The sequence below is a fragment of the Coloeus monedula genome, assembly GCF_965178545.1.
Source record: "Coloeus monedula genome assembly, chromosome: 7".
NCBI classification, from domain to species: domain Eukaryota; kingdom Metazoa; phylum Chordata; class Aves; order Passeriformes; family Corvidae; genus Coloeus; species Coloeus monedula.
In genome coordinates this window covers 18,644,603-18,671,924 of record NC_138787.1, presented here as the reverse complement: position 1 = coordinate 18,671,924, position 27,322 = coordinate 18,644,603, and the positions used below count along the sequence as shown (strand labels likewise).

General features: G+C 37.9%; 1 protein-coding gene across 10 annotated transcripts in view; it reads right to left on the bottom strand.

The window, feature by feature from the left end:
- The window catches only part of ATF2 (activating transcription factor 2), a 50,615-nt gene extending 23,509 nt beyond the window's left edge, over window positions 1-27,106 (bottom strand). The window contains exons 1-11 of one of the 10 annotated variants that reach the window (XM_082284787.1): window positions 27,056-27,106; window positions 23,438-23,471; window positions 19,585-19,694; window positions 17,875-17,949; window positions 17,175-17,244; window positions 14,638-14,734; window positions 12,843-12,961; window positions 10,663-10,791; window positions 5,854-6,032; window positions 5,422-5,536; window positions 5,157-5,243 (exon numbers count right to left, since the gene is read on the bottom strand). In XM_082284787.1, coding sequence (XP_082140913.1) covers window positions 5,157-5,243; window positions 5,422-5,536; window positions 5,854-6,032; window positions 10,663-10,791; window positions 12,843-12,961; window positions 14,638-14,734; window positions 17,175-17,222 — 774 coding nt within the window. In that variant the 5' untranslated portion in view covers window positions 17,223-17,244; window positions 17,875-17,949; window positions 19,585-19,694; window positions 23,438-23,471; window positions 27,056-27,106. Of the gene's footprint in view, window positions 1-5,156; window positions 5,244-5,421; window positions 5,537-5,853; window positions 6,033-10,662; window positions 10,792-12,842; window positions 12,962-14,637; window positions 14,735-17,174; window positions 17,245-17,874; window positions 17,950-19,584; window positions 19,695-23,437; window positions 23,472-26,526; window positions 26,646-26,786; window positions 26,952-27,055 lie in introns of those variants that run through there. The other 9 variants (XM_082284790.1, XM_082284786.1, XM_082284789.1 and 6 more) reach the window with 9 other exon arrangements.
- Between the last annotated feature and the right edge of the window lie 216 nt (window positions 27,107-27,322).

The window sequence follows — 27,322 nt, the reverse complement described above, 5'->3', positions numbered from 1 at the left end:
CTCTAAAACGCGTTAGTTCCTTGAAATATGCAGAAATAGCCTCTGCAAAGAAAGGCACAAAGAACAAAAGGAAGTGCCTGGTTCATGCCTTGGTTTGTGCCAGATATGTAACCTCAAACAAAAATTTGTACCTTCTACACAGGACAGCTCTAGATATGGTAACAATTCAACAACTTGGTGTTATTTCACACTGAAGTTACTGCAACCAGTTCTTCAGGAATTTTACTCAACCTCAGAAGTTATTAGATCTGTGTCAACTTAGAATATCTTGAAATAGTATTATGGTAGGATAGTAGAAAGTGCAAAATACCATCATAGCAAGTATGGTCTTTCAATAACGGAAAGGTTCAAACAACAGCCAAGAGCAGATATGATAAAACCCTTCAGAGATAGAAATAAACCATGTTAACTTTCCAAACTCTGCAGCCCATACAGTACCACGCTTAAATAACCAAGGAAGTTAGGGAAGTTAGTTAGGAATCTATTCCAGCACGTTTTTTGTACTTGCTACATATTCTATTCTTACATTTTATAATGCAATATGAAAAACTCCAAGAGATTGCAAGGTCCACCTACAAAGAACAACAAAAACTTTCCTCAAATAATAAGTAACAAATAAAACAAAGCAACAGCCAAAAAAATTCCAAATATCTGTACTCCTGGGAATGTTGTGAAGGGAACACCACAGCTTCACCCGTTTATCTGGCTTTTTGTCCAAGACACTAAGAATGCTATGCTGACAGACTTCACAGGTTCATAAAATTGTTTAGGCTGTTAAAGACCTTTAAGATCGAGTCCAACCATTAACCCAGAACTGCCAAGTCCACCACAAAACCATGGCCCTAAGTGTCACATCTCCACGTTGTTTAAACACCTCCAGGGATGGTGACTTCACCACTTCCCTGGGCAGCCTGTTCCAATACTTGACAACCCCTTCCAAGAAGAAATTTTTCCTAATATCCAATCTAAACATCCCCTGGTGCAACTTGAGGCTGTTTTCTCTCATTCTATCAGTTGTTACTTAGAACAGACTGAGTCCCACCTGGCTACAACCTCCTTTGAGGTAGCTGTAGAGAGCAAGAAGGTCTCCTTTGAGCCTCTTTTTCTCCAGGCTAAACAGCACCAGCTCCCTCAGCCACTCCTCACAGGACTTTCTCTCTAGACTGTTTACCTGCTCCACTGCCCTTCTCTGGACACGCTCCAGCACCTCAATGTCTGTCTTGCAGTGAGGGACCCAAAAATGAACACGGGACTTGAGGTGTGTCCTCACCACTGCTGAGTACAGGGGAAGAGTCACTACCCTGGTCCTGCTGGCCAAACTATTGCTGATTCTGATACAAGCCAGGATGCCATCGGCTTTCTTGGCCACCAGGGCAATGCTGGCTCACGTTAAGCCGGCTGCTGAGCAGCACCCCCAGATCCTTTTCCGACAAGTAACTTTCCAGCCATCCTGCCCCCAGCCTGCGGTGCTGCCCAGGGTTGTTGTGGCCCGAGTACAGGACCCGGCACTTGGCCTTGTAGAACCTCTTACAAATGGCCACTGATCCAGCCTGTCCAGATCCCTCTGCAGGGCCTTCCTACCCTCCAGCAGACCAACACTTTTGCCCAGCTTGCTGCCATCTGCAAACTGACTGAGGGAGCATCCCATTCCCTCATCCTGACCACTGATAAAGATACTAAGCAGAACCAGCCGCAATACTGAGCCCTGGGGAACACCACTTTTAACTGGCCACCAGCCAGATTTAACTCCATTCACCACCACTTCTTGGACTCAGCCATCCAGCCAGTTTTTTTACCCAGCAGAGTATATCTGTCTAAGCCACGAGCAGTTTCCCCAGGAGAACGCTGTGGCAAACAGTGTCAAAGGCTTTAGTAAAGTCCATGTAGACAACACTGACAGCATTTTCCTCATCCCTAAGTAGGTCACCTTGTCACAGAAGCCAAGCAAGTCAGTCAAGCAGTCTGCTGATCCATGCTGGCTAGATCTGATCCCGGTTGTTCTGTCTGTGCTATGACAATCAAGATCATCTGCTCCATGACCTTCCTAAGCACAGAGGTCAACCTGAGGGGCCTGCAGTTCCCTGGATCCTCCTTCCAGCCCTTCATGAAGATGAGCATCAAATTTACTAACCTCCAGTCACCTGGGACCTCCCCAGTTAGTCAGGACTGCTGGTAAATAATTGAAAGTCGCTTTGCTGAGCTTCTTCCCCAGCTCCCTCAGTACCCTTGGGATCCCATCCAGCCCCATAATCTCATCTGTGTTCAAGTGCTGTAGCAAGCTGGATTACAGAGGCTTTGTTCTCCTCCACATGCCTGTCTTCCAGCTCAAGAGGCTGGGAGGAACGAGAGAGGAACTAGTCTTACTATTAAAGACTGAAGCAAAGAAGGCATCAAGTACTTCTGCCTTTTCCTCATCCTTTGTCATTATGCTTCCCCCCATATGCAATAAAGGATGGAGATTCTCCTTGGACGTCCTTTTGTTGCTGATGTACTTGCAGAAATACATTTAGTTGTCTTTTACAGCAGTAACCAGATTAAATTTTAGCTGGGCTTTGGCTCTGCATAACTTCACAACATCCACGTAGTCCTCCTGAGTTGCCTGCCCCTCCTTCCACAGGTCACACACTTTCCTTTTTCTCCTGTCTTCCAGCCAGGCTCTCTGTTCAGCCAGGCCAGTCTTTGCTGCTGGCTCATCTTTCAGCACATGGGGACAGCCTGCTCCTGCACCTTTAAGACTTACTTCTTAAAGGATGTCCTGGACTCCTCTGCCCTTCAGAACTGCCTCCCAACATGAAGAAACGTGGCCATAGTAGGCAAAAGGACACAGGACATGTTCCCAGGGTTCTGCTAACTTAACCATACTAGTAAGTCCACAAATTGCAGTATACCATTAATACATGAAACACACACTGTTCATTTACTAAATTTCAGTGTAATAGCTTATATTTCAACATTAAATGTGCACTATTAATAAAATGAAAAGCAAGCTGTAAAACTAAATACTGTCTTCTGCTGGCTTAACCAGGAACACCAGTGAAAAATAAACCTGGTTAGCAGACCTTCACAGAATTTAGTATGCAGCAAGCAAAATTATTTTTAAGAGAGGCATGAAAAGAAAGGGTTTTGTATCACAAAGATTTAAATTTTAAAAATTAAACGGAACTTTGCAGTTAATAAACCATCACATATCTGCCAACAATGCATCCCGTGGAACAGAGAATTAGTCTTACTCTTGGAGGCTTTTCTATGTAAACATTAAGCTTCTCATTAAATTTCTTTTACTTTCAGAGGGATAAGAAATTAAGGTTTTTATTTCTGTGAATAGGCACTATATAAAAGTAAATGAGCGCAAGAAATATACATAATTCTGATATTCTTGGATTCTGCTCATGCTTCATATTAAGTAACAAGGAAAGAGGAAATATTGCAAATACCCTTTTTACAGTCTCACTTAAAAAAAAGATAAGCAATCACTGAAGTGCATATATTAGCTAACTTGTAACGAGAAGGCTAATGAGACTGTTAAATTTTAAGTCTAATGATCTTTGTTTTCCTTTGCATTTGAGTGATTGCTTCTTCCAATGTGAGATCAAAGTCTTCACCACATACATGTATTTCCCTTCTGCCTTTAAATCATTCTAAGAGCAAATCACTCAGCAATACACTTAAAATCCTCATTTCTTGCTCAAAATTTATTTGGAGCCAATTCCTCCTGGATTTCAAGCAGAATTCAGAGCATGAGTCTCCTGACTCTAAAACATGTTCCGTTTCTGAGAAAACAGTTCTTGCTTTCATTTTTTTACATTCTTCTATCCTGGATTTAAGGTACTCTAATTTCATAAGAGCTGGTTACATTTAAATATTTTCTAAGGTATTAAAAGATTCCTTTTCCCATTCCTTGGGGGGCAAGGATGCACAGAAACAGACCTCCTTCCCTTCTGTCTTTCTCAATACTATTTCAAAAGTCATCACATTCAACAGAGCAGGACAATGAAGGAAGAGCTGACAGCATCAGGCAGAGCCAGTGCACTGGTAACCACCTCTCCACAGCAGTCCCAGTATTTGGTGAATGTGGTGTCGGTGTGCTCACTCTACTGCAATCCCACTACTCCAGAAAAACCAGACTCACTGTTTTTCATACTATGGCTTGAGAAAATAGGTAAGGAAAGAAAGCCCACAGGTTTAGATCAAGAGAAATGAGGTATCTAAGAATGCTAAGGGCATCCTCGCGCTTACCAATATCAATGCAGAAAAATGTATTTTATCTAGCAGGTGTTCCTGATTCTCTTTTAGCACAAAGTAAGAGTTGAAGGAAGAGGAACACAATTTCACACATACTGTTTACGGAGGCATCTTGTAAATATATAAATGGGTTAATTATTGTTTAATAATAGATTTTCTATTCCTTTAGAACAGTTGGAACAAACAAAGACGACAGAAAAAAAGAGAAGCAACTGCCTAATGTTGCATAAAATTTACCAGTAAATTGATTAATTCAAACTACCACTATAAATTATCACTAATATTAAGTAAAAAGAACAGCCCCCCAAAAACAAAAAACAAACCAATTTTTCACTTGTTTTAATAATTTTCCAAATAATCCTCATCCCCCACAAAAAACACCCAACACAACAGAAACAACCTCCATACAGAACAATTTGTTAACTGTATCAGTACTACACATCTAATTGCAAAACTCTTGCCAAATGGACTATATTCAGTTGAGATTCTGAAAACATTTTTAAAAACCACATTTTTCTTTCCTAGCTTTAAGAAATATCATTCCTTTGGGAGGAAACATTCTGCTTCTCTGAAGGAAATGTTCACTGTTAACATGCTACTAATCTTGTCTGTCTCCCAGCTAACATTTCTGATCCTCTGATACAATAAGCAAGAAGGAGTTTAGTTAGAAATCTAATTAATTTAAAATAATGACTAAAAATAAGGTCAAAATGGCCATTAAGAACAGAACTAACATAGGCTGGAATTGGAAAGAACTGTAAAATAAATGCAGCTGTTATTTTTCTATTCTTATTAAATTTGTACTTGAAGAATTTAGACTAACAAAAGAAAACTAAAGCTGTTTTAAAAAGCAATAGAATTTAATTAATTTCTCAAGTTATTCTTCTTGAGGAATAATGGAGTTTTTCACTTACCAATTTAGCCTCAGACTGCACTGGCTGTGGGGAGGAAGGCCCTGGGATTCCTGGGATACTAGGCACCATGGTGACAGGTCTAACAAGCTGACCAGATAAAGTATAAAAATGAAGAAAACCTGAGTATGTTATCATAATAGAGAGCATTTGACAGCACTACCCTCTGAAGCCAAAACAGCTATCAAGGTGCTTAAAACTAAGTTCTATGCTGCACTTATGCAAATCTGCTCCACTTTCAAATTAATATAGCATCATGCTTACTTACTGGAACTGCAGCAGGGACATGCACATTAGAATTTGTGATAGATGCAGGAATAGCAACAGGCATGGTTTGTCCATTAGGAAGATGTAACAGCAGAGGAAAAGGACCTGGAACTGGACTGAAAAAGGAATGAACTATATAAAAGAAAACTTATCCAGAGAAGAGAACAAGTTTACACATTATTTTAAATTGGTTTGTTTCTTTACAGGCGTAATGTAATATTTATCTGGAGATCAAAAATATGAACTTAGTGATGTGGAGAACATGGCATTATATCTCACATGTAGTGAAAGTCCAATGTTTCATGTGTAGTAAAGCACCACATTACACCAAAGCATCTCAAATTCATATATTAACTGCAGAAATAGTAACTGAAAATAAACAAGATTTTCAAATTCTGCAAGAAAACGTTTTACTAAGACTTATGTAACTTACACTATTGGTCTGTTAGATGATGGAGCTTGGGTGATAACAGTACTAGAAGTTGGTGATGGTATTGCCTGCTGAATAATAACACTTGAGTCAGAACTCGTAAGCAGTACATTAGGAACCTGCAGCGATGCTGGACGAACTATTGTTGATGTAGGCTGTGCAGTCTGCTGCAGTGACACTTCCTGAGGAAAAATAAAGGTTCATCAGTTTGCAAAATACAATTACAGACCACTAATTCCAACTGTTAAATGAACACAGTTTGATGGAACAAATCAGAATTTTTGTAACATTATGCAAACAGAATCAGTTATAAAATTAAAAACATTCAAAACAAACCCCTCTAGATGAATCATTTAAACCACCAAAGTAAATATCGTTTCAACAACAGTGATTTTAGTATTATGACAAACCTGGCTCAATTTATGCTAAGGCTACCTACTACTACTTCTTGCTTCTAATTCAGTTTTGATCAGTTTTTAATTTTTTTTCACAAGAAACCCATGGTACTATCAGAACCATCGTGTTTACCCACACTCTGAATAAAGAAAATGTTTTATGGTGTCCTTATGTACATTTCAGTTTCAGTCCATTGTTCTGGATTTAAACAAGAGAAACAAGAGGTTTATAGTTCAGTAAAAACAACAGCAACAACAACAACAAAAAATTTTAAGCCTTTATCTGTAGCTCTCTAACTAGAGTGATAAAAGTACTTGAGTGTTACATTTAGAGCTCTGCAAAATATATGCATATCCTGATGCAGAAAAAATTATTTGAGCACAGAAATTAAACTTTCTCAGGTGCAAATAAAGAGTAGACAGAAATCACTATAGCTCTTAGCTTAGCAACCAGGTAAAGTACATTATCAATTGAACTCTCTATCTGTACTTTCTGTTTCTGAAAACCCAGAAAGGCCTTACTGTAACCAATGCCTTCCTTCTCAGGAGACCCTTGATATTGTCAGACTTCAAATTTACCTTCAGACAGGCTTTTTTCCAAGTTATTCTTTTGACAATGGCTACTGCAATCAGCGACACATAAAATCACATTCGTAAGACCAGCAAACTTTAGTTGCTCTGCTGGTAAAATGTAATTCAAAGAGAACATCTCTACACCTGTGTCACACAGGCTGCACTGACTATTATTTCCTTTCAATGAAGCTTAAGTTCTGAAAATTCATCCACAAAGCTGTAAGTAGTAAAGTCTGAGCTCTCTTAGCAGATTGTTTGTCTTTTTATATATCAATGCACAAATGTGTGTGAGCCTCTGAGCAATTAATAGAACTGTAAGTTTGCTGGCAAACTATGGGCTTTACATAAGAAAAGACTTTAGATGAAGAAATTTTCTCCCTCCAAAAGCTCACAGGCTAGATTTGTCATCAGGGTGCACTAGTTCATTCAGGCTTTTTCCCAAGGGACCTGAAAGACTATTTACAGTGAATGAGAGTTCTTGGAGAATAACAGTGAGCTGTGTGGAGGAAAGTGAAATTGTTTTATTATTAATCTGGGGTATAATATCTGAACACTGCACTTAGCATTACAGATGAGCTTTCAGTAAAAAGAAGACAACCAGTACAGAATTGTGGAAACACAGAGAAAAAAAAAAGCCCAATGCGTATTCTTAGGACAGGATTAAACATTTCTTTGGAAATAAGGAATTTGGTGTAACAGCTTACAGATCTTATTCAAGAGTCACAGGGAAAACATAAATGAGACTGAACTGCTTGACTGTGGGAAATTCAGAATTCAGAACACCAGCTGAATCTGTATGCTAGCATGAACAAGCTGCACAATTCAGGCAACATTCAAAATCACGATGGTTCTTACACATGAACAAAGACTGCAAGATTATATGTAAACTTGATAAAGAATGGACCCTTGGAAGGATTTTTACAGAATCACAGATTGCTTGGAGCTGGAAGTGACCTTTAGAGACCATTCCAGTCCACCCCTTCTGCCTTGCTAACATCTTTCACTAGATCAGGTTGCTCAGAGTCCCAACCAGCCTGCCTCTGAGCACCTTCTGAACCCTGCCTAGAAGTCACTGGCATGTCAGTACCACCTCCTACCTCTGAGTGAGCAGCTGGGATTGATCTCCCAACTGTTGCTGCAACCATGTAACTATGTACAAGTGAGCAAGTCAGTTATGGCACTCTGTGAATACTTCTTTGCTGTTCATAGCAGGAGCTTAATTAATGCATGTTCTAATAAATACAGACTGTAAAACTGGGTCTCTTCCTGGCTTGAACCCCTATTAGGAAAAGGGCAATCTGAAATTTTTAGACACGGTGTTCTACGGAAACCAGATTTCAGCAATAGTCAAAGATTAACGTACAAAATTCTGAACTAAATCTAAAATTCTGAAAATGGAAACCTCACATACAATTATTTGTGTTATTAAAGATGGCACTTATTCTTTGTTTACAAGATCAGAAATGATCTTCAGCCACTAAAAAAAGAACGAACATGTTTACTCCCGAGTGTGTTTATACAGCTGAAAAAGTATTTTCAACTTCCTCTTTACACTAACTTGCTCTTTGCTACACTGAAAAATGCATTCAGGTGCCTGTTATTGCAACAACGTGGCAAAAACATAAGCTGCAGATTTAAGAAGTATGACTTTAAAGGAAATTGACATTTAAAGAGTATATATAAACAAAACCATAGCCCCACCAGTCTTATGGAAGATTCCAATTGGTCACCAATGCATTGCACTAATGAAGTATAAATTTTGTCTGGAATAAAATACTTTGTAAATATATTCTGCTAAAAAACAAGAAAAATAGAGTTGAATTTGCAATCATAAGATTAAGTGAAAGTGATCTTACCTTTACCTACCTTTCCTTACAGGACAGAAGTTTAAGCCTACCCAAAGGTACTAGACTTACTAAAAGGACTTCAACTGCTATATTCTCGAAACTAAAACCCACTGAATTGGAAACTACAGAACAGGATAGTTACTTTAAGTGTTCTCAGATGTGCATATTTGCAAGTATTTTCTATCTAAAAGCAAATTTCATGCAATAGCTTTCTAATGCTATCAAAAATACACAGAATTCTTTATACAGAAATATAGAGGGCCAGAACTAATACTGTATTTGATTATGACTGTAAGAAAACAACTGGTTTTAAAGTAATGAAATTAGGCAATTAGCTACTTGGCAACAACTAAGCAACTGCTAAAGCTCTGTTGAGGGTCACCCTTTTAAAGTACTGTTAATAAACAACTACAATGTTTGAAAGCTCTTATTACTATTTTAAGGCTTAAAGACTTTCTTCCAGTGATATCTTGGTCTATTCAAAGCAGAGTATCAGCTCTTACTGAAGCCCAATAGAACTCATGGAACTCTTGGAAAAGAATTAAGCATACCTTTTTTAAGGGTCTCCAAGAAATTCTTTTGACAACTACAAGGAAAATTAGAACTGCCTTGCACATACATTAAGAGCGTGTAATCACTAAAGGCTACTAAAATATATGCAGCCAACGAAATGGTTACAGTGGCACATATATTTTAAAAACAGCTATACCCTAAAAAAAACCCCTTCTTGCCTTCAATACATCTGTAGAAGGAGAATACAAAAATCTAACTAAGCAACACTGCTCACATTTCTCAACTTCTGCAGGTCATGTTCAGCTGTACACTCCAAGCAGCACCCTCAGCCTTGTTCAGCTTGTCTCTACAATCACACATCAGAACAGCATTGAGCAGCAGCACCGTTACAGTGACACACCGGAATTACATCATCACTGATACAAGTTCATAAATACTGCCAAGCATTGAGACATAATTTTCACTTGTAATGATGCTAATGAGATACTGAACCACTATTGTAAGAAGACAGTAATATTATCTTCTGCCAAAATTAGATTACTTGGAATAAGTACTTGCAAAAAAATAAACTAACCTCTGAAATAAAGGAGACTTAAGATTTGGACTATGATTCACTTAATCCAAGCAGGTCTTCACATATATTCCTTTAAAACACTTTTACTATTTTTGAGACTGCATGATTGCCTTGATTACCCATGATTACTCATCCTTGCTAACTAATGAAACTCAGAAAAGCTTAGTAAAGACAAATCTGAATTGAAACTCTCTTTAACTTTTGTCACACACTTTAGGTTGTTCTTACAGCAGCCTCTCTCCCACAGAGGTTTCAAGACCAGACTGTGCAAAGCACTGAGTAACTTGGTCTGATCTCAGAAGTAACCCTGGCTTTGAGCAGAAAGTTGGACCAGGAAATCCTGCAGTCCCTTCCAATCTGAATTACCTGTGATCCTAAAAAGTCCTGCTGATCTCTGGGAGTAAGGCAGCTAAGCCCCTCATACACAGACTGCCCACTGAAGATGCACATAAAGACTGACCAGAGCAATCTCAATGCTTTATTATGGTCTGCTCCTAATGTTTTTATTTATTGAATACTAGAAATAATTAATTCACTAACATTGCTTCATTTTCTGTACTTCAAGAGAACTTCACAAGATGAAAACACTGCGAGTCACATAATGAAGTGATCATTGCTAATGATGATGCAAAAACAAGAATAAAGAGGCCTTTTAGTCTTTTCTAAGACAGCATAAATCTTAAATTTTATTTCCTTTCTGGCTTTACTGGATGCAAAGAAATAATTCTAGTGAACAAAGCTAACTGAAGAACTGAACAAGTAACCTATATATCCACTGGAATGTGGCAAATGAAAACTCTTTTCCTTTCAACCAGCTAAGTAGTGTGACTATCACCATATACAATAAATTTACTGATCATCAGAAAAGTCCAAAAAAAAATTCCAAAAAGAGAAAAAGAAGGGTTCTGACCTTTTCATCATTGGTAGTAGACTCTGGATGAGGTAAAGGACTATCTTGGTGAGTTGTCTCTACAACTGAAGGTTCTTCAATTTTATTTCTTATAATTGGTGTTGCAAGAGGAGACAGATCTAGAGGCATCTATGAGCAACAATGTAAAACACAATTAGTCAATGTTTAAAAAATGCAACTGAGCAAGAAAATGTAAGCAACTGAAGAGAAATATCAGCCCATTATGACACAGAGGTGCTGATGTTTGAAAGATCTTGATGCAGATGCATTACCAGTCAAAACTATTTTACCAGCACCTACATGAACACCAATCCTCAGTACAATCTATGTCTTTCAACACCAAGGTCAGACTAAGTATTTTCTTCTTGAGAGTTAAAAACATTCCTAAACTTTTCCATTTCCAAGAATCACAAGAAAATTATAGCTGCAGAACTGTGCCACAGTTAAAAAATTACAGCTAAAATAAGGTATTTTATTGTGTATATTATTATATCTCATGCCACAAAGCACAAAATCCTAACTACATTTTCAAACTGAGAAAGTTAGTAGAGACAAATAATTTCAAGCTTATTGCAGCTAATAATTACTGAAAAAGCAAATTTTATACTACAACACAGGTAAAATTCACTAGGACATCTGAAATGCCCCAGAGAAATTGAGCTACAAAAGTACTTAATACCATAGATTTGAAAGCCTATATTCCTGTCTAGTCTGCTATCCAAATACTTTTGGAAGAAATTTCCCCCAAAGAAGTTTTTCCAAATGTTTTTTTTTTTCAATTAAATTCCTAGTTTTCCTGTGCAATATATTACTAATAGACAGGGAAGACTGTAAGAAGTGGAATCTCTTCTCATATCACAAGTAACTATGAAATATTACAGAAAAAACTCAATTACAATCCCCTAGAAAATGTGCTATTATGGAATATTTTCCCACATTTTGCCATTATTGTTTATGTATATAAATCATCCAGAGATAAGGCAGGACTGTGTTTTATCTTGTAACACAGAGGGCAGCTTGGAAAATTAGTATCAGTTAAAGCAACAGATAAAATATTTAAAATAATTTGCAATACATATAACTGCCTCCAAGACAGTGGTGAATGATACAGAAAATACAGTCTTGGTAAATGAAAAATTGGTTTTTCCATATGTCATGTTATAAAAACAGCCAGCATATAGCAACTAAAAAAAGTAAACTTATAAATCCATTATTTGATACAGTTGTTACAAAGGAAGGGTGAGGCTTGGTCAGGAATGGATAATAATCCATCCTATTCACAAGTACCTCTCAAAATCCTTACTGAAACAAAGAAAATGAAGCTACCAATTTTGAAGAACTTATATAAATGAGTATAAACCCATGTTTTTAATCACTACCTATGGAAGTCACCCAGATAATCAACTAAAGACAAAATTATTCAAAGGGGACATTGAACAAAATTTTTTATTTGCAGAAGTATTTAAATGTTTAGGTTCTTAACCAGTTATGACTGGGAAGCACTGAAATAAATAACAAGAATAACACTTTAATGTATGGCAAGTTCCTCACAAAAACATGAAGTTGCTAAACAGATATAGTTCAAGTTTTTCTTATATTTCAATCTGTACATTAAAAAATAAGTAGATCTTTATGTTGTAATCAATAATTTCTAGGCAAATGTGATTTCAACATATAGTGAACATAATAATAACCAAATTACTGACACTTCTTCAAATTTAGTCAGTACTTAATTGTCATTATTATGATGATTGATTCTTAGAGTAACATCAGTATTTTAAAACTAATCAAAAGGATCAGTGTTCGCATACTATTGTTTTCACATGGGTTTTTCTTTCTGCTAAAAACTCTTTACTTTTCAGACCTCTTTCTTCCTTATTCAGGACCTAATGAAATTTCAATCAAAACTAGTGGTTAACTTCAACAGACATGGACTAGACACTTATATGATTAGGACAATGTGTCCCATTGTCAATGCTGACTATGCAAAATGAATCAGCTAAACTAACCTTCAGAAGAATAATCATAGGTTTGTATTCTCTACATAGAACACATATAAGCAGTTAACATGATTATTGCTATAGTTTAGAAGGCAACATATAAATCCAAAGTTTGCTTTTTCAATGGAATTTCAGATTTAAAAAGGTAGAATCTCTGAGGAAAAAAAGTTTCGAACATACTTTCTTAATGTCATCTTCAGAAGCCTTTTTAAACTCATTTTCAAAAGGACTTGCTAATTCATTGAATAAGCCCACTTCTTCACAGTTCTTCAAGAAACGAGTTGGTGTTGGTGTCTGATCTGAAATGAAGTGGATAAACCCCCCCCAATTTTATTTTTACAATACCATTTATGAACCTGCTTGTTGTAAATATTTTTCAGAACACAAACAAACAGAAAGAGACGAGGTGGTGGGGACCCCTCGGGCTCTGTTCTGCCCTGCAGGGAGGCAGCCAGCAGGCAAACTCCACCTGCTGGAGACAAGCACCCGGAGCCTGCAAACCACCAAGCCCCTGACAATTCTGGCAGGGAATCACAGCATTTCTTCTGTGTCTGTGAACCACAGGGAGCTATTCTCCAGTGCACAGCAGAACACTTCAATGAGCAAGGAGACTCTATTTGCAAATAAAGATAACGACTACATGAAGGCTTTTATTTAAAAAAACAAATGAAAAAACTGCATAGCTCAAAGGCAGTTTGCTTCTGTCTTTTCATAATTTGACAACAGTAGTTATTACTTCCAAGTGCATGGAACTTCCAAAGGCAAGTAAAGTGTGACTCTGTACACAAGATTGCACTGGCTTCTCTGATGCCTCTACATCAAGCTGGAATCATAAGACTTCTAGCATCTGGGTGACTATTCCATGAAGTAGTTTCAAAACCATCTTTATATAAAATTTCTGTTAGTATACAAATTTGCCTTATTTCACTCTTATTATCAGGTCAAAATCAACCAGACTTCCCACAAAGTTACTTGCATTTAAAATATTGTAAAGTGGTATGATTGTCTGAACTTTGTAATGTAGCCTGGTGTTTACAACAATTCCTACACTGGAATGTGGCTGCACAGAGACACTGTCATGGTTTCATTTTTAAACACCTGATTATTTGAAAGGTCTCTTTTCTTATGGTGTAATTGACAAGGAGCAGATTTAGAATTTTAAAATTTGTAACTGCTAGTTCAAGAGCAATCTTTTTTTTATCTGCTCATTGTAACAAATTAGCCACTTACAAGGAAAAAAAAAAAATCAGAAAATGTCTCAAAGTCTTTGTGAAACTCATTTAGGCTGCTCCACCACTGAAAAAAACCCCAGACTGACTGTAACTACAGAAACTTAGCACATGCCATCTTCATTAAAAAACTCAAATATATAATGCAATCAATCATCCATTGGTGATTACCTCTGATCCTGGGCAAAAGTTATAATTACTAAGGGTATAACATGAATTTAGAGGTGGAAATAAAGTATTTTGAATTTAAGCCAAAATGAAAACAAAAATTTTGATTTTTCTTCTACTATCCCATCAGAAGAATAATCACTGATTGATTCTTCTAATATCACTGTGATATGTAAAAGATGCTACGTACTTTAAAATTTAAGAGACAAGTAATATCAATGAATAATTAAAACGGAAATACAGCTTAATTTAGTTCCAGATCCTCTTAGGCATAGCCTTTACTAGCATGTTCTTACTGAATGCTTACATAATTTAATCAATTATTTAAGTATTGATAATTTAAAAATATTTGGATTACATACCAGATCCAAATAAAAGTAACTTATGGAGAATAATACTGACTTCAAATTCTGACATGAATTCTGTAAGAAAACACTGCCTAAGCACACACTGCAGACAAGTATAGTGAAGAAAATGTATCGCATTCTCTTAATCTGTGCATCATGTACAGAAAATGCATAAAACATATGCCTATTCCAGCAGAAAGGTGAATAAACTTAACAGAAGTATATACTTACCAGCCACAATGACACTATCGTTACGAGCCGGACCAAATTTCAGTGTCATCTCATGTTTATGTTTATGGACAGCCAAATGATCCTCATTGGTAAAACGCTGCAGCAGAAAGTTTCAATAAACAGTTGAAACTGGGAGTGTGAACACAGCAAATGCCATACCACAGAAAGCAATTTTTCCAACATGTAAAACTATCATTACTACATTAAAAGGCAACCGTCTAACGCAGATATATCTTGTTCCTTGGTCAACAGTACCAAGCAGAAATATTATAAAACTCAAATGATGCTCATAGTAACTAAGTATGATACCAGGGAAATTGTAGTGTAAGTACCTGCATATATCAAAAGTCCAAGATAACATCTTGGAGTGCTGCCTCCATCAACCAGCAGCAAACAACCATTTGCTGTATTAATGGTTCTTGACAATGTCTAGTAATTCATTACCACTACTTGACTACTTCATTGTGTGTATAACCACAATAATGACAATTGATCTGTAATCACAAACTTCACTGCATTTAACAGCATGAAGATAGAATATACTATAGCTCCTGCCCCTGACCATTTACTACATAAACAAGAGGCAGGTAGAAAGGGAAACACTAGAACCATGTCAGACGACTGTAATGCTGTGAATGAACTAAACCTACCAGCACTTTACAAACATCTCAGGTTTGCTTGTTTCATGCATACTTTCCCCAAAATTTGAGGTCTATGCTATAAAAAAAGCAGTAAGCAGACAAACTATGTGCTGTAAAAGAGATATTCTTACTTTCACTATTTATTTACTTTCACCAATTTGCTATGCATCTGTAATTGTGGGTGAAGTTAGTGTTTCAATTGACATAATATAAAAAAATGTTTCCCGAGCTGCAGCTTTCCTAAAAAGAACACATTTTACACAAAACATAGTAATTCTTAATGTGTTTTGTGAACATTTGAGCCACAAATTATGTTTCTCTTATGCCTCACTAATTTAAGTCACTCCACATGTATCTTACAGCAGACACACACCAAGAATCACCTCTCAGGAACTAACATATAAGCTGAATTGACCTCAGAGTACAGTAACTCAGAATGTTTCCATGAGAAAGGACATGTACATGTGGAACTGTGAGGGAAATTAAAAATGCGGGATCACTGTAAGGGTGAAACAGGCAAGGGACTTTTTGTCCCTTACAACTCTATTGCCCAGGGTTGCAAATACCAGCTCTCTGTAACTCCTGCGCCTTATCTCTGCATACAGAGTAAGTCAGAAATTTCTGCATTCTATCACCCCAAAAGACTTAAATGTAGCTTTCTGTCCTCACAAAGTGGTGCACCAGCTCTTCCAGAGGGAAGAGGATGTCCAGATCCTGACTCCCTCTCTCCGTCCTACAGCACGAAGCTGGCATCTGGAGAAGCCTTGCCCATTTTCTGGGACATGAACTTCTCTCTTCACCTTCCCTGGAAACATGGACTGCTGTAGACCCATGATATGTCTTCTGTGAGATTTAGTTACCAAAACTTCTGACAGTATACGCTGCAATGAGATTCAATTAGGATGGGGACAAACACGTTGCTTAGGAGAAAGCAATCCTCTTCTGTTACTTTTGATATCTCTGAACATACTACACATAACAAGAAATCTTAGTCCTCTCCTGCTTTAAATACAGAAGACTACATTAATATAACATTAATACTGTCGTTCATCATAAAAACTAAGTTTCCAGAATAAAAATCAGAGTATTTTGAACTCAAAATCCAAATAAATTGAAGTGCACAAATATAAGGAAAAACATCTTGTTTATGAAATCGATTCTATAAAAAGGCAGCAACCATTATATTATGAAAAAAAATCAGCTTATGAAATAATTTAATACACAGGATGCAGGGATGTCCACCACACACAGCAGATAATGCAAATGCATTTATTTTCAGGATACTAAATAAAAGTGTTAAGACAGCTTCCTTTTAAGCAACCATCTGCTAAAATACTCCACAATATTTTCACTTTTCTGTTCACATTCACCTATATATATATATATACACACACACACAAATGCTATTTACTAGAATACATTAAAACTACAATAGGAATTGAAATATATTCTGTGGCATGCATATTGTTACAATCTTCCTATACACAACAACATACATAAAACAAACTTATGCCAATAAATATCTGCAGTCACCACAGCTATGAAGAGTAGTGACAAGGAACCTTCACATTGAGCTCCCCACCAACACTGAAATATCCTAGAAAATGCAGGTTATCTCATACAAGTTAGGTCTTGATTATTTTCCTAATGAAAGCAAGTAAAGCAGGGCTAGCAAATTAAATTATTTTTAGCTCAGAAAGAATAATTTAATTAGTTTTTTCTTCTGTGGATAGCATTTTGGATAAACATATAACATGCTACAAATTCTTGCCTTTCAGCAAAATAAAAATACTTTCTAGCAATTATCATAAGCCCCTTTCCGTCAATCCCTAAAAATACATTTCACTGGTTTACTTTTATTTGATCAATGCTAGTAACTTCAGTTCAGACCATTACCTGGCCACATCCAGGGGCAGTACATAAAAAGGGTTTGTCATCACTCATATTCCACAGGTCGTTGTGCTACCTGTATTAAAATTAGAATGGAACAAATTTTACAAATATTGCAACAAATTATCAATACATCAACATCCACAGGCTATTTTAATATCTTATGGGCAAGAATTTCTACCTTCTGACTACACTAATATTCTAAATACCCATGATTCAAATGGATTTTCAAGCTCTGTCAGGAAGGTACACAAAATCCACCACAGCAGTTTCTGAACATTACACCTCAATCAGAAATCCACATGTTTGTATGTAACATGACTAATTGCAAAAAGTATCTGAAAGCATAGTATGAACAACTTGTCACTGAAATCAAATACATTGTATTAATGATCCAATTCTCACAGTTAAAAAGAGATCAAAGCAGCAGACAATACCACACAGTCAAGGTTATGGTGCCAACAGACGAGGAAGAAGTGTTGACTACTTAGCCTTTTCACAATCTTTATTTAAAGCTCATCATTAAAGGTAAGTTGGCACACAGCCCTTTGTGTAAACCGTTACAAATCTAATTACAAAAATATGCACTATACTAATGTTTCAGCTACTAAATTATTGACAGACTAAAAATACTTAGGAAAGAAATAAGATATTAATTATACTTGGCACTGTTTTGCATACTCACCCCACACACTAATACACATACCTGCCAAATTTCACATATAAACCTGTTTCATAGGGCAAACTATCATATCCTCCTTTTCATGGCAATGAACTGTAACTAAAAGAAGATATTAATTACTATGCATGCTAAAAATGAAATAATGCATGATTTTGTAAAGATAAATGATAAAATGTCCACTATCCACCCATGAAACACAACAGTTTTTCAAAGAAATTGTTTACTTCAATACATCCTCTAATTAGTGTGGCATCTGTGGCTTTACGCTGGAGGAAATACATTCATCTTTAAATGAGTATTTGTATGAAGAACTAACAGTGTTAGTTCTGAACACTACTTAGACAGATGAAGCAAATAAAGATGAATAAAGATGTTTTTATGATTAAATGTCATAGGCAGAATAAATCCATCTCTCCCCCAGCATGCTGGTCATGTAGAGTTGCAAAGATTCTCAAATTGTTTAACCATCCTAAGAATGCACACTTCTGGTACACACCTGGGCACTAGACACAAGACATATCAAGTAAGCATAAGCAAACCATTTCAGACTCATTACTACACAGTACCTGATCCTTCTGGATGTACCTGTACAGTAAAAAACTACTGTGTATAGACTTTTTGGATATTCCTTCAAAGAGGAGGAGATCCCAGTGTCCTTTGTAATGTACACCCAACAGCAAAGAAAGGAAAACATGGCATGGAGGAGATTTTAAACATTAAACTTCTAAAGATATACATTTAAAGGAATGAGGATACTGAGCTGAGATCGGAAGTCGAGAAGAGACGAATGGCTGCCAGAAAACTTTAGAGTCTTTGGCACTGACAGCTCAGGGAAACATTTACATCCCAAAGGAAGGATGCCAAAGCAAATCAGGGATGAAGACTGTTCCACTGTTCTTTGCAAAGAGTTCACAACCTGTCTCAAGTTTCTGAATGAATGAAGTATTTGAACTGTGCAAACTGTGAACTTGGTACTTTCACTAATAAGCGATATTAACGAGGTTATGGGCAAGTCTGAATACTCATGACTAAGGCTCCAGGGTAAGAAATAAGGTCCTTATCCATGACACTTTAGGAATATATCCTTACAATATGTGGAACTTCAATAGACTTAACAGCTATCCCACAAGCTTATTACTCTTCTTCAGCTATGCAACAATCTTATTTCTTTAAATGTAGGCTCAAACTAACAGAGTTAGTCTCATTTAGATCTCAAGAGGAATTAGTTTTGTTAAACCTGTGATCATAGGGCACCATATACTTATATAATGGCTACATATGCCACCATATGCCAATACGCACATATGGATATGTATTATGAGCAGACTAGTAATATCCATATCAGAAATGTCAGATGATGTAAGAAACAACTCTGATTTTTTTTTTTTATCCAAAGGATGAAGATTTTGATTAACTAAAGGGCATGTAGGACATTTTTTCTACTCAGTTACTGTATTTTGTTGCCAGTCTCTGAGAGATGCAGTTTTGGCCATAAAACCTACTCCCTCCATGCTGCTAGTATTTTTCCTAGGTGAGAAGATGTAAAGATCAATTTTTTAAGTCCACTCATTTTCTCTTTTAAAGGAGTATTACCAGAGCTTGTATTTGCATGTGAAGTTGTATCTGGTTCCATGTTTTGGTTTGTAAAGCCTGTGAATTTTGAATGCCTGATGCAAGTTAAAAAATCAATCCTTGTGAAAAAGAAAAGCAGCGCTGTCCTTCTGGCAAACTTACTGGAAAAAAATTGGAGATAAATTCATTTCCTCATCTTTGTAACATTATTTGACTGCAGACCACATGGAATTTTGCGAGGTAATCCCTTGTAAAGAGATTCCGGATAACATCTGAGGAAAAAAAATTATGTTGAAGCACTGAAATTTTTGTACCTAAAAGAGAAAAGAAGTCCACTCGCATTCCAAGCAAGACCTTGGACGTTTAAAATCTAAACAGAAACTAGATCTGACAGGATGGGAAAACAAAGGGCACACATTCATTAGTGCAGCCAAATTGGTTAGAATTGTATTTACCTATTACAAAGACAAATGCAAGGCTTGCACCTAGAACAAAATAACTCCATGCAACAGTGGAGGCTGAGGGGCAACTGGTGCCAAGCAGCTTTGGGGCAGAACCTGTAACTCCTGGTGGACAACAAAGCCAGTTGGATTCAGCATCATGTCAGTTGCAGCACTGAAAGACAAGAGGCTACTGGAATGAATTAGCAATGGTACAGCAATGAGATGAAGGGAAGTGATTATCCTCCTCTATCTGGCACCATAAGGCTATATAGCTCAAGTGCCATATCCAGTGCTGAGCCCCTCAAGACAGCTGATGAACTGGAGAGCAAACATCTGGGGGCCCCATCAAAATGGTTAGGAGGCTGGACTACTACATAACAGGAGGAACATCAGGAAGCAAATTCAGAATGGAGAAGGAGTGCTAAAGAAGCATCTACTTGCTGTCTTAAACTATCTAATGTGTTGATATAGAGAAGTCAGATCCAGACTTTAGGTAGAGTATAATAAAAGGATGAGATGTAACATTCACAAGACACAAGTTAACAAGAAAGTTAAGGGCAATTGTAGAAGAAGAGGAAAACACAGTATTAAAAAATAAAAAAAATCCCACAGTGAGGGCTGCTGAACACTGGAACAGGTTGCTAAGTGGGGCTGTGGAATCTCTACCCTTACAGAAATTCAAAATTTGACTGGATGACATTCTGAGCAATCCAAGATAACTTGGAAATTTAGAGCATACCATAAAGATATCACAGCAAGGAACAGAGGTTAACAACTGCAATAGACCATCCAAACCTGGGTAATATTCTGACACCTTTAGAAGACTCTGCATGATCAAAAACCCGCTGCTGCTACAAAATACACACAAACCCCATCCTTTGCCTCCTCTTTTCCTTGTGGATTGCATGTTGCCTGACAGGCATAACAAAACTAACACAGACAAGGCAAATTTTCAGAAAAAAAAAGTTTGTAATTGCCACTCTAATTTCGAAAGTCTCTCTCTGTTGTAGACTGATTGCTCCAAGTGAGAATATCACAGTAAGAAAGAACAATTTAGGAAATACCTTTCCCTTGAAAGCCAAAATAGCAACTTAGATGCCATCTTGACAAAAATGTTACTCACAAAGCCAAATGAGAAATGTAATAGATGAAGTGATAACCCTGTCACTAAAGGGGAATTATAGACACCCTGGACTGTTACCTAGGCAACAGCTAACACCTTGTCCCATAGAAAAAAAGACAGTTCCTGAAGGAATCCAGCATGAATGTGAAACTCCAGCCTTAACTCATCTCTTCAGATAGAATGAACATTCAGTGAAATGATTCTTACTACAGTCCACTGAACTGCAACTTTCTTCTGTAAGCTTCAAACCCTACATTCCTTTCAGTAGCATAAAGAAATCCGTATGTAGAATTCCAGTCACACAGTAACAGGATCAGAGCTGAACACAGGAAAAACTTGAAATAACCTTGGCAGGATAATCAACTTCAGTACTAAAATCAGAAAATAATCTCAGTTTTTTGGTGTTTGCTCTGTACTTTCACCACAAAAGTAAAATACATTCACATCATGCCTATTTAAAATGTAGCAAGCCTCTTTTATCATGTTTGGAATGTAAATGATACAGTAAATATATAAATAAGTATACATCCATCTTGAAAATATATATAATACGGAGAAATAAAAATGAGTTTGCAGGTAATTCACTAATATTTAGAGCAGTGTGCTTATTTAAAAAATAAAGATGTCTCTACAAAATGTCACCTTAATATTTATCTAAATTTGCTACAAAAATAGCTTCAACAATTATCTGAATATTTCCATAAGATTATAATTAAACACCTTGGGTACACTTTGTGGAAACTATTATTACATAGTCTGAGGCTTGCTTTCAAAATACCTTTCTGCAGACAATGTTACAAAGAATACAATCATACACTGACTTAAGTCATGTCTTGTTGGCTTATTTAACTGCTACAGATTCTTCTGTTTTCTCTTAATTGCCTACATATGGGAGCATGGAAAACACAACTGACACCTTGTTTCAAAATTTTTCTACTGAACATTTAAACAGCTGTTTAAAATGTATATATATCGATAGTCTTTGCAATAACTTATTCAAATTTGCTGAGAAAAGTAATTCTTCACACACCTACTAAAGACTCACCAAACTTGCAGCTAAAGCCTCTACTTTACCATATGTAAATGGTACCATATGTACCTGTAGAAAGCAAGGTGTGTGCAAAAAGACATCCATGCACAGAGCCACTCACAGGCAGTGCAGTCTTACCCTGTGATTACTTATTTTAAGCACTGTAGCAATACAGAGACTGCCCTCCTGTAACATCAGGGCTGACACAAACAGCACAGAAGAAAACTGCCAGAACCGAACACAGAAAACACAACTACGAACACGCACAGCCCCAAGAACAAACAAAAATGTTAAAACTTTTGATGACAGCATTCTTCTTTTGGCCAACATGCAAGAAGAGATACATGTTCTTACAAGTGTGCCACCCTCCCGAACTGGATAGTCCACAGAGGACAATGTGTCAGTCTGCAGCTACAGTAGCAGCTGATTTATCTCCTACTGCTTACATGAGAAGCACACCCAAGCCTTGCAGCTACACTGACCACTTGCATGTGGCTCCAACCCAAGAAACACCTGTACAGTCTGGTTTGAAAAAGATGAAAAGTTGGACAAAAACTGTATCAGGCCACCGAGACAAGTAAGAATTATAGTAGTCCATCAGCATTTGATCTTCTCTGAGTCCAAACATTACAAAGTGCTTATGTTACAGTAACAGTGATGTATTTTCCTACGGATGTTTGCATTTCCTCAAGCCTGATCATGTCTAGTCAACATTTCCTTTTATTCATTACACTGGATCTGGGATTGTGCCCCCTTTTACTGCAACATACAAAGCCTTACTGTATAGAGAATTATTAACTCTTACTAAACTTTTCTGTTGATCTCATCATAGTGTATAACTACTTTAGGTAATGTAAGACTTTACTTTAAAGCTTCATTTTATAACAGGAAACTGAAGCATAAAAGAACCAGGCCAAAAACTTTAAGTTCTATCAACTTTTACGAGTTCTAGAGTACATACTTATTGAAAGTAAAGTGAACTGAACATATTTGCCACAGTAAAGAATAACAGCCTCTTAATGGTTACCTGAAGAGCTGAATTTAGTGTTTTGCTTAGCTCCTTCCATGACTTCTTTAGATGGGGGGAGGTGGCTATTTTTGTTTTCTAAATTTAAACGCCTCACAATTAAGGGATGGCTTTCTTATACAACCAAACAAATATCAACAAAAGTCAAAATGAACACGGCGCCCTTATACTTTGAATGCTTGCATACAGCAGTCACATCATAAATTTCAATCACTTCCCACATTTGAGTCTATCTTTATTTCCACAATTTACTATACAGGTAGATTTGCAAGCTGTGATTTCAGTAAAAATCCGATGTTAATAGGTAGAATACACCACTTAAAAAGAAGAGACATAAATTTGAAAAAATTAATTTGTATTTTAAAAGGAAGAAATCCCATTGCTCTACTTACCTGGAGGGACTGGAACAGCTGTATTTTCTGTTTCCTATAAAGCAAAAGAAGAAAGGTGAAGCAAAAGTGGTGTAGTTAATACTTGACCACTACAGGACACTTTCAGAAGTGATCTGACTCTATTTCCGTAACACTGTCGAATTTGGCATTCCTAAAAAATAAAACTGAACAATGAAGGAAATGGAGGAGATAAAGCTTGAAAATTTAAAACATTACTCCTCATAATGAAAGTGGGATTGGCAGAAAGTAACCTAATAGATTCTGCTGTAGTCCAGAATATTTAAAGTTTGTAAATAGCAATAGCTGGCAAACAGGAAAACAGGAGCTCCTTCTTCACACTACGCTGCTAGCATAATGCTCAAATTTTTTCTTCTAGAAAGTCAAATGTTAGGCACTTTTTGCTGATATTATTAAGTAACTGCTTGCATCTGATGTCTGAAGTTAATTCCATACCTTCCCTAATTTGTCTAAATTCTATAAAGGGCAGAGCATCTGGACAAGAAGGAAAGATACAAGTAAGGATGATTGATTTAACAAGTTGCAATAAGAACAAGAAAGCCAGTTGGACAGATAGTCACATATGCAGAAACAAAGCAATAAATTCCTTCAGCTGCAGGAGTGGCTTCTTCCACAAGAAGACACATTTCTGGTAAACAGAGAGCACTAATGGCATAAAGAAAGGTCCTTAGGCCTAACACTTCCTGTTGGCTGAACATGGTGGCTTCTAATTCAACCCTCTGGCTTAAGTATTTTTCAGAGACACCCCATATCTTTCTTTAACTTACTAAAAATTCAGGCTATGTGAATACAGCTCTTGTAGATAAGCAAAAAGTCAATGAACCTCAGAAAAGAGCACAGAGGGGTTAATATTCCTCCCATCTTTTCACAATTTGCTTAGAGATATTAGGGCTTACTTGCCCCAGTTCATTTATCTAGGTTTGAACATCTTCAACCTAACACACATTAGAAATCCAAGCTCATTTTTATACACTAGCTTCAACAAATTAAAAAGTCTAAAATTGAATTAATTAATTAAGAATTTAATTCTAAAAATCTTTAAATATATCAAATATTCCACTACAGGATTCCTCCTGCTCATTAAAACAGAATGATCTTTTTCTTTCCTGTAAGCACTTATATAAATGACCACTGGCTTTACCTAGAAAGGAAACATGATATATTTCTTGGAATGCCTTCCTGAAGAGAAGTTCTTATCTGAAGGGAAGCTAATGGAAAAGTTCTCAGGCTGAACCAAAGCTGACACTGAACAAAGTTGAAAACAGTACAGCATAAATGTGAAAAAAACCCCATTTACTGCATAATTATTAAATACTGACTAATATTTGTCACTAACTATATTCAATGCCTCCTTAGAGTGCATATTATATGTGAAACAAATATAGTTCAGTTATGCAGAACAATGGTAACTTGAAATCTATTCAGTATCAAAATAAAAGTTAAAAGTATTGAGTCACATTTGCTTCTTTGAAAATTGAAAATGCGTAATTTTTATGCAGAAACTCAAGACTATGTTAAGAGACTATTAAGAATGTTAATATTATAAATAACTTTAAGTTAGGAAAACTTCATGGAGGCAAAAATGTATATTTTTAAGTTCAAGTTAATTAAGAGTAGAAGAAGAAAAAGCTGACGACAGAAAAGGGATTTTTAGCACTAGGCACATTCAAAATTTAATGACAAAAGAATGAAAATAATATCATAGTTCATGCTGTTCAGTGTGGTCATAAAAGAAAAGCAGCATGAAAAACAAGATTATTAATAAAAGTAAATATTATTAAATTTATGATCTGAAAGCATTTTATTAGATACTACATAATCTAGAAGTTTCTGGAAAAAGACCTACCAAACATATTCATATTTCTAGAATTCAAGTCAGGATAGAATATCAACAACATTATGAAGAAGATCAAAAGCTCAACTACTTGATTAAGCATTAGCATGCAACGTCAGTACTGAAACATAAAATCCCAATGGATTTTTAAAAGAGCTGCTTCACTTTATGTACACATTAAGGTTTCTTATTATTTGACAATTCTTTTGAAGCATTATATAACAACCAGTCCCTGACAAAATTATTGTTTTGTTTTTTAACAAGACAACTTGACAATTTTGATTCTGGATTGCATAATTATGAACACTTCAGAGTTAATCCAAGTGAATGCCAAACTGGACTACAGTTTGTCCCTCTGAAATTACGTCTGCAATGGGATGTCCATTAACAGACAACAACCTGTTTCAGCAGATGGCTCAAGAAATCCTACCTAAAACACCTGTGGAAGACCAGAACCACAGGGACTGGTCCACATCCTATCGGGGGGGCTGAATTTAGCATCTAACACAGACCTAGCAGTCTTAGGACCCAAACTTCAGAACGTTTGTTCTTATTACCTCTTACCTGGCTTTACGCTCAGCAAGAAGTAGGGATGTGACATTCACTGCCATGAGCAGAATATGTCAAAAAGAAAACAAACCCACTGTTTTAAAAGGTGGTATATAAAAAACATTTTAGCCATGTTTGTGGTCATTATTTGGAAAGTAGAGGATGATTCAGAGTATTCAGGTCATTCAAATTTCTCATTTCAGTGCAAGGAAACAGGTGACAGCATCACTACTGGAAGATAAACACCTCTGGGAGAAAGCAACAGAACGAAAAGCAAATGAGGGACACACAGTGCATGAACAGGGCATAAAAACACACGAATGGATCTCCCTCCAAGAACAGGGATGCAAAAAGGCTGTAGAATGAGTAAGACTGCAGAAGCAACATGGCAGCACACATATCCCCTAACTCCAAACATGAGGTTGCATCTTGGCATAAAACATTTGTGCTTTAAAGCACCGTGCAGCTACCACTAATTGAGGGTCTGTGGCATGTTTTTTCACGTGAAACCTTCAGAGACCTTTTATTAGACAACTAGAGAGACATTATGCACAATAACAGGCAAAGTCAATGAGGCAACTGGTCCAGGAGGTTCAGTTCCACGGCCAGACCCCAGGCAGGCCAACACCTCCCTCTGGTGCAGAAAAGCTGTTCTTACCCCCGCGCCCAACATCCCCCACACCCGTACCCTTCTCCGCACCCTCCACTCCAGCACCGGCACGGACCAAGTTCTCCTTCCAGAGACGACGATGGATGCAGACGGAGGCCTCCTTGGAGCAAAGACGAGGCGGAAAGGCGAGGCCCGGCTGCTCCCTCCTCCCGCCCTCCGCGCCGGTCCCGGCGATGCCGCCGTGGGGCACCCCGCGTCCCGGATGCGCTGCAGCCCCCTTCACCCCCCCACCCACTCGCCTCGCCGCCCCGCGTCCCGGGCCGCCCGCCAGGCCCTACCTCCAGGCGGGTACCGGTGTCCGCGGCGCCGGCCGGGCCGCCCCGCCCCGCTCTAGGGGCGGCGGGAGCCGCAGGCCGCGCTGGGGGAGGGGGCTGCCGCGGAGAGGAGCAGCGGCGCCATGTTACTGCCTCCCGGGCATCCCCCGCCTACCGCCGCGCCGTGCCGCTCCCGCCCCGCCGCCCCCGCCCGCCCGGCACCGCCGCAGCGCGGAGGGAGGAGGAGCCACCGCGCCGGGCCGAGCCGGGCCGGGCCGTGTTTACAAACTCACCCGGAACGCGGCCGGACCGCACATTAAAGGCCGGGTCCCCCGCGGGCTTCCGTCGGCTCTCGCGAGAGTGCGCGGACACCCCCGCGGGGGCGGGGCGGTGACGCGGCGCGGGGGCGCGGCGCCGGGCGGGGCCATGCCCTGCTCCCCACAGCGGCCGCGGCGGAGCGCGGCTGGGCAGCGCCTCTGCTGCGCTCGGCACCTCGGGCAAAGCTCCTGCGGTAGAGCAGGATTTGTGCAGCCGTGGCGGAGGGGAGCTCAGGATGAGGT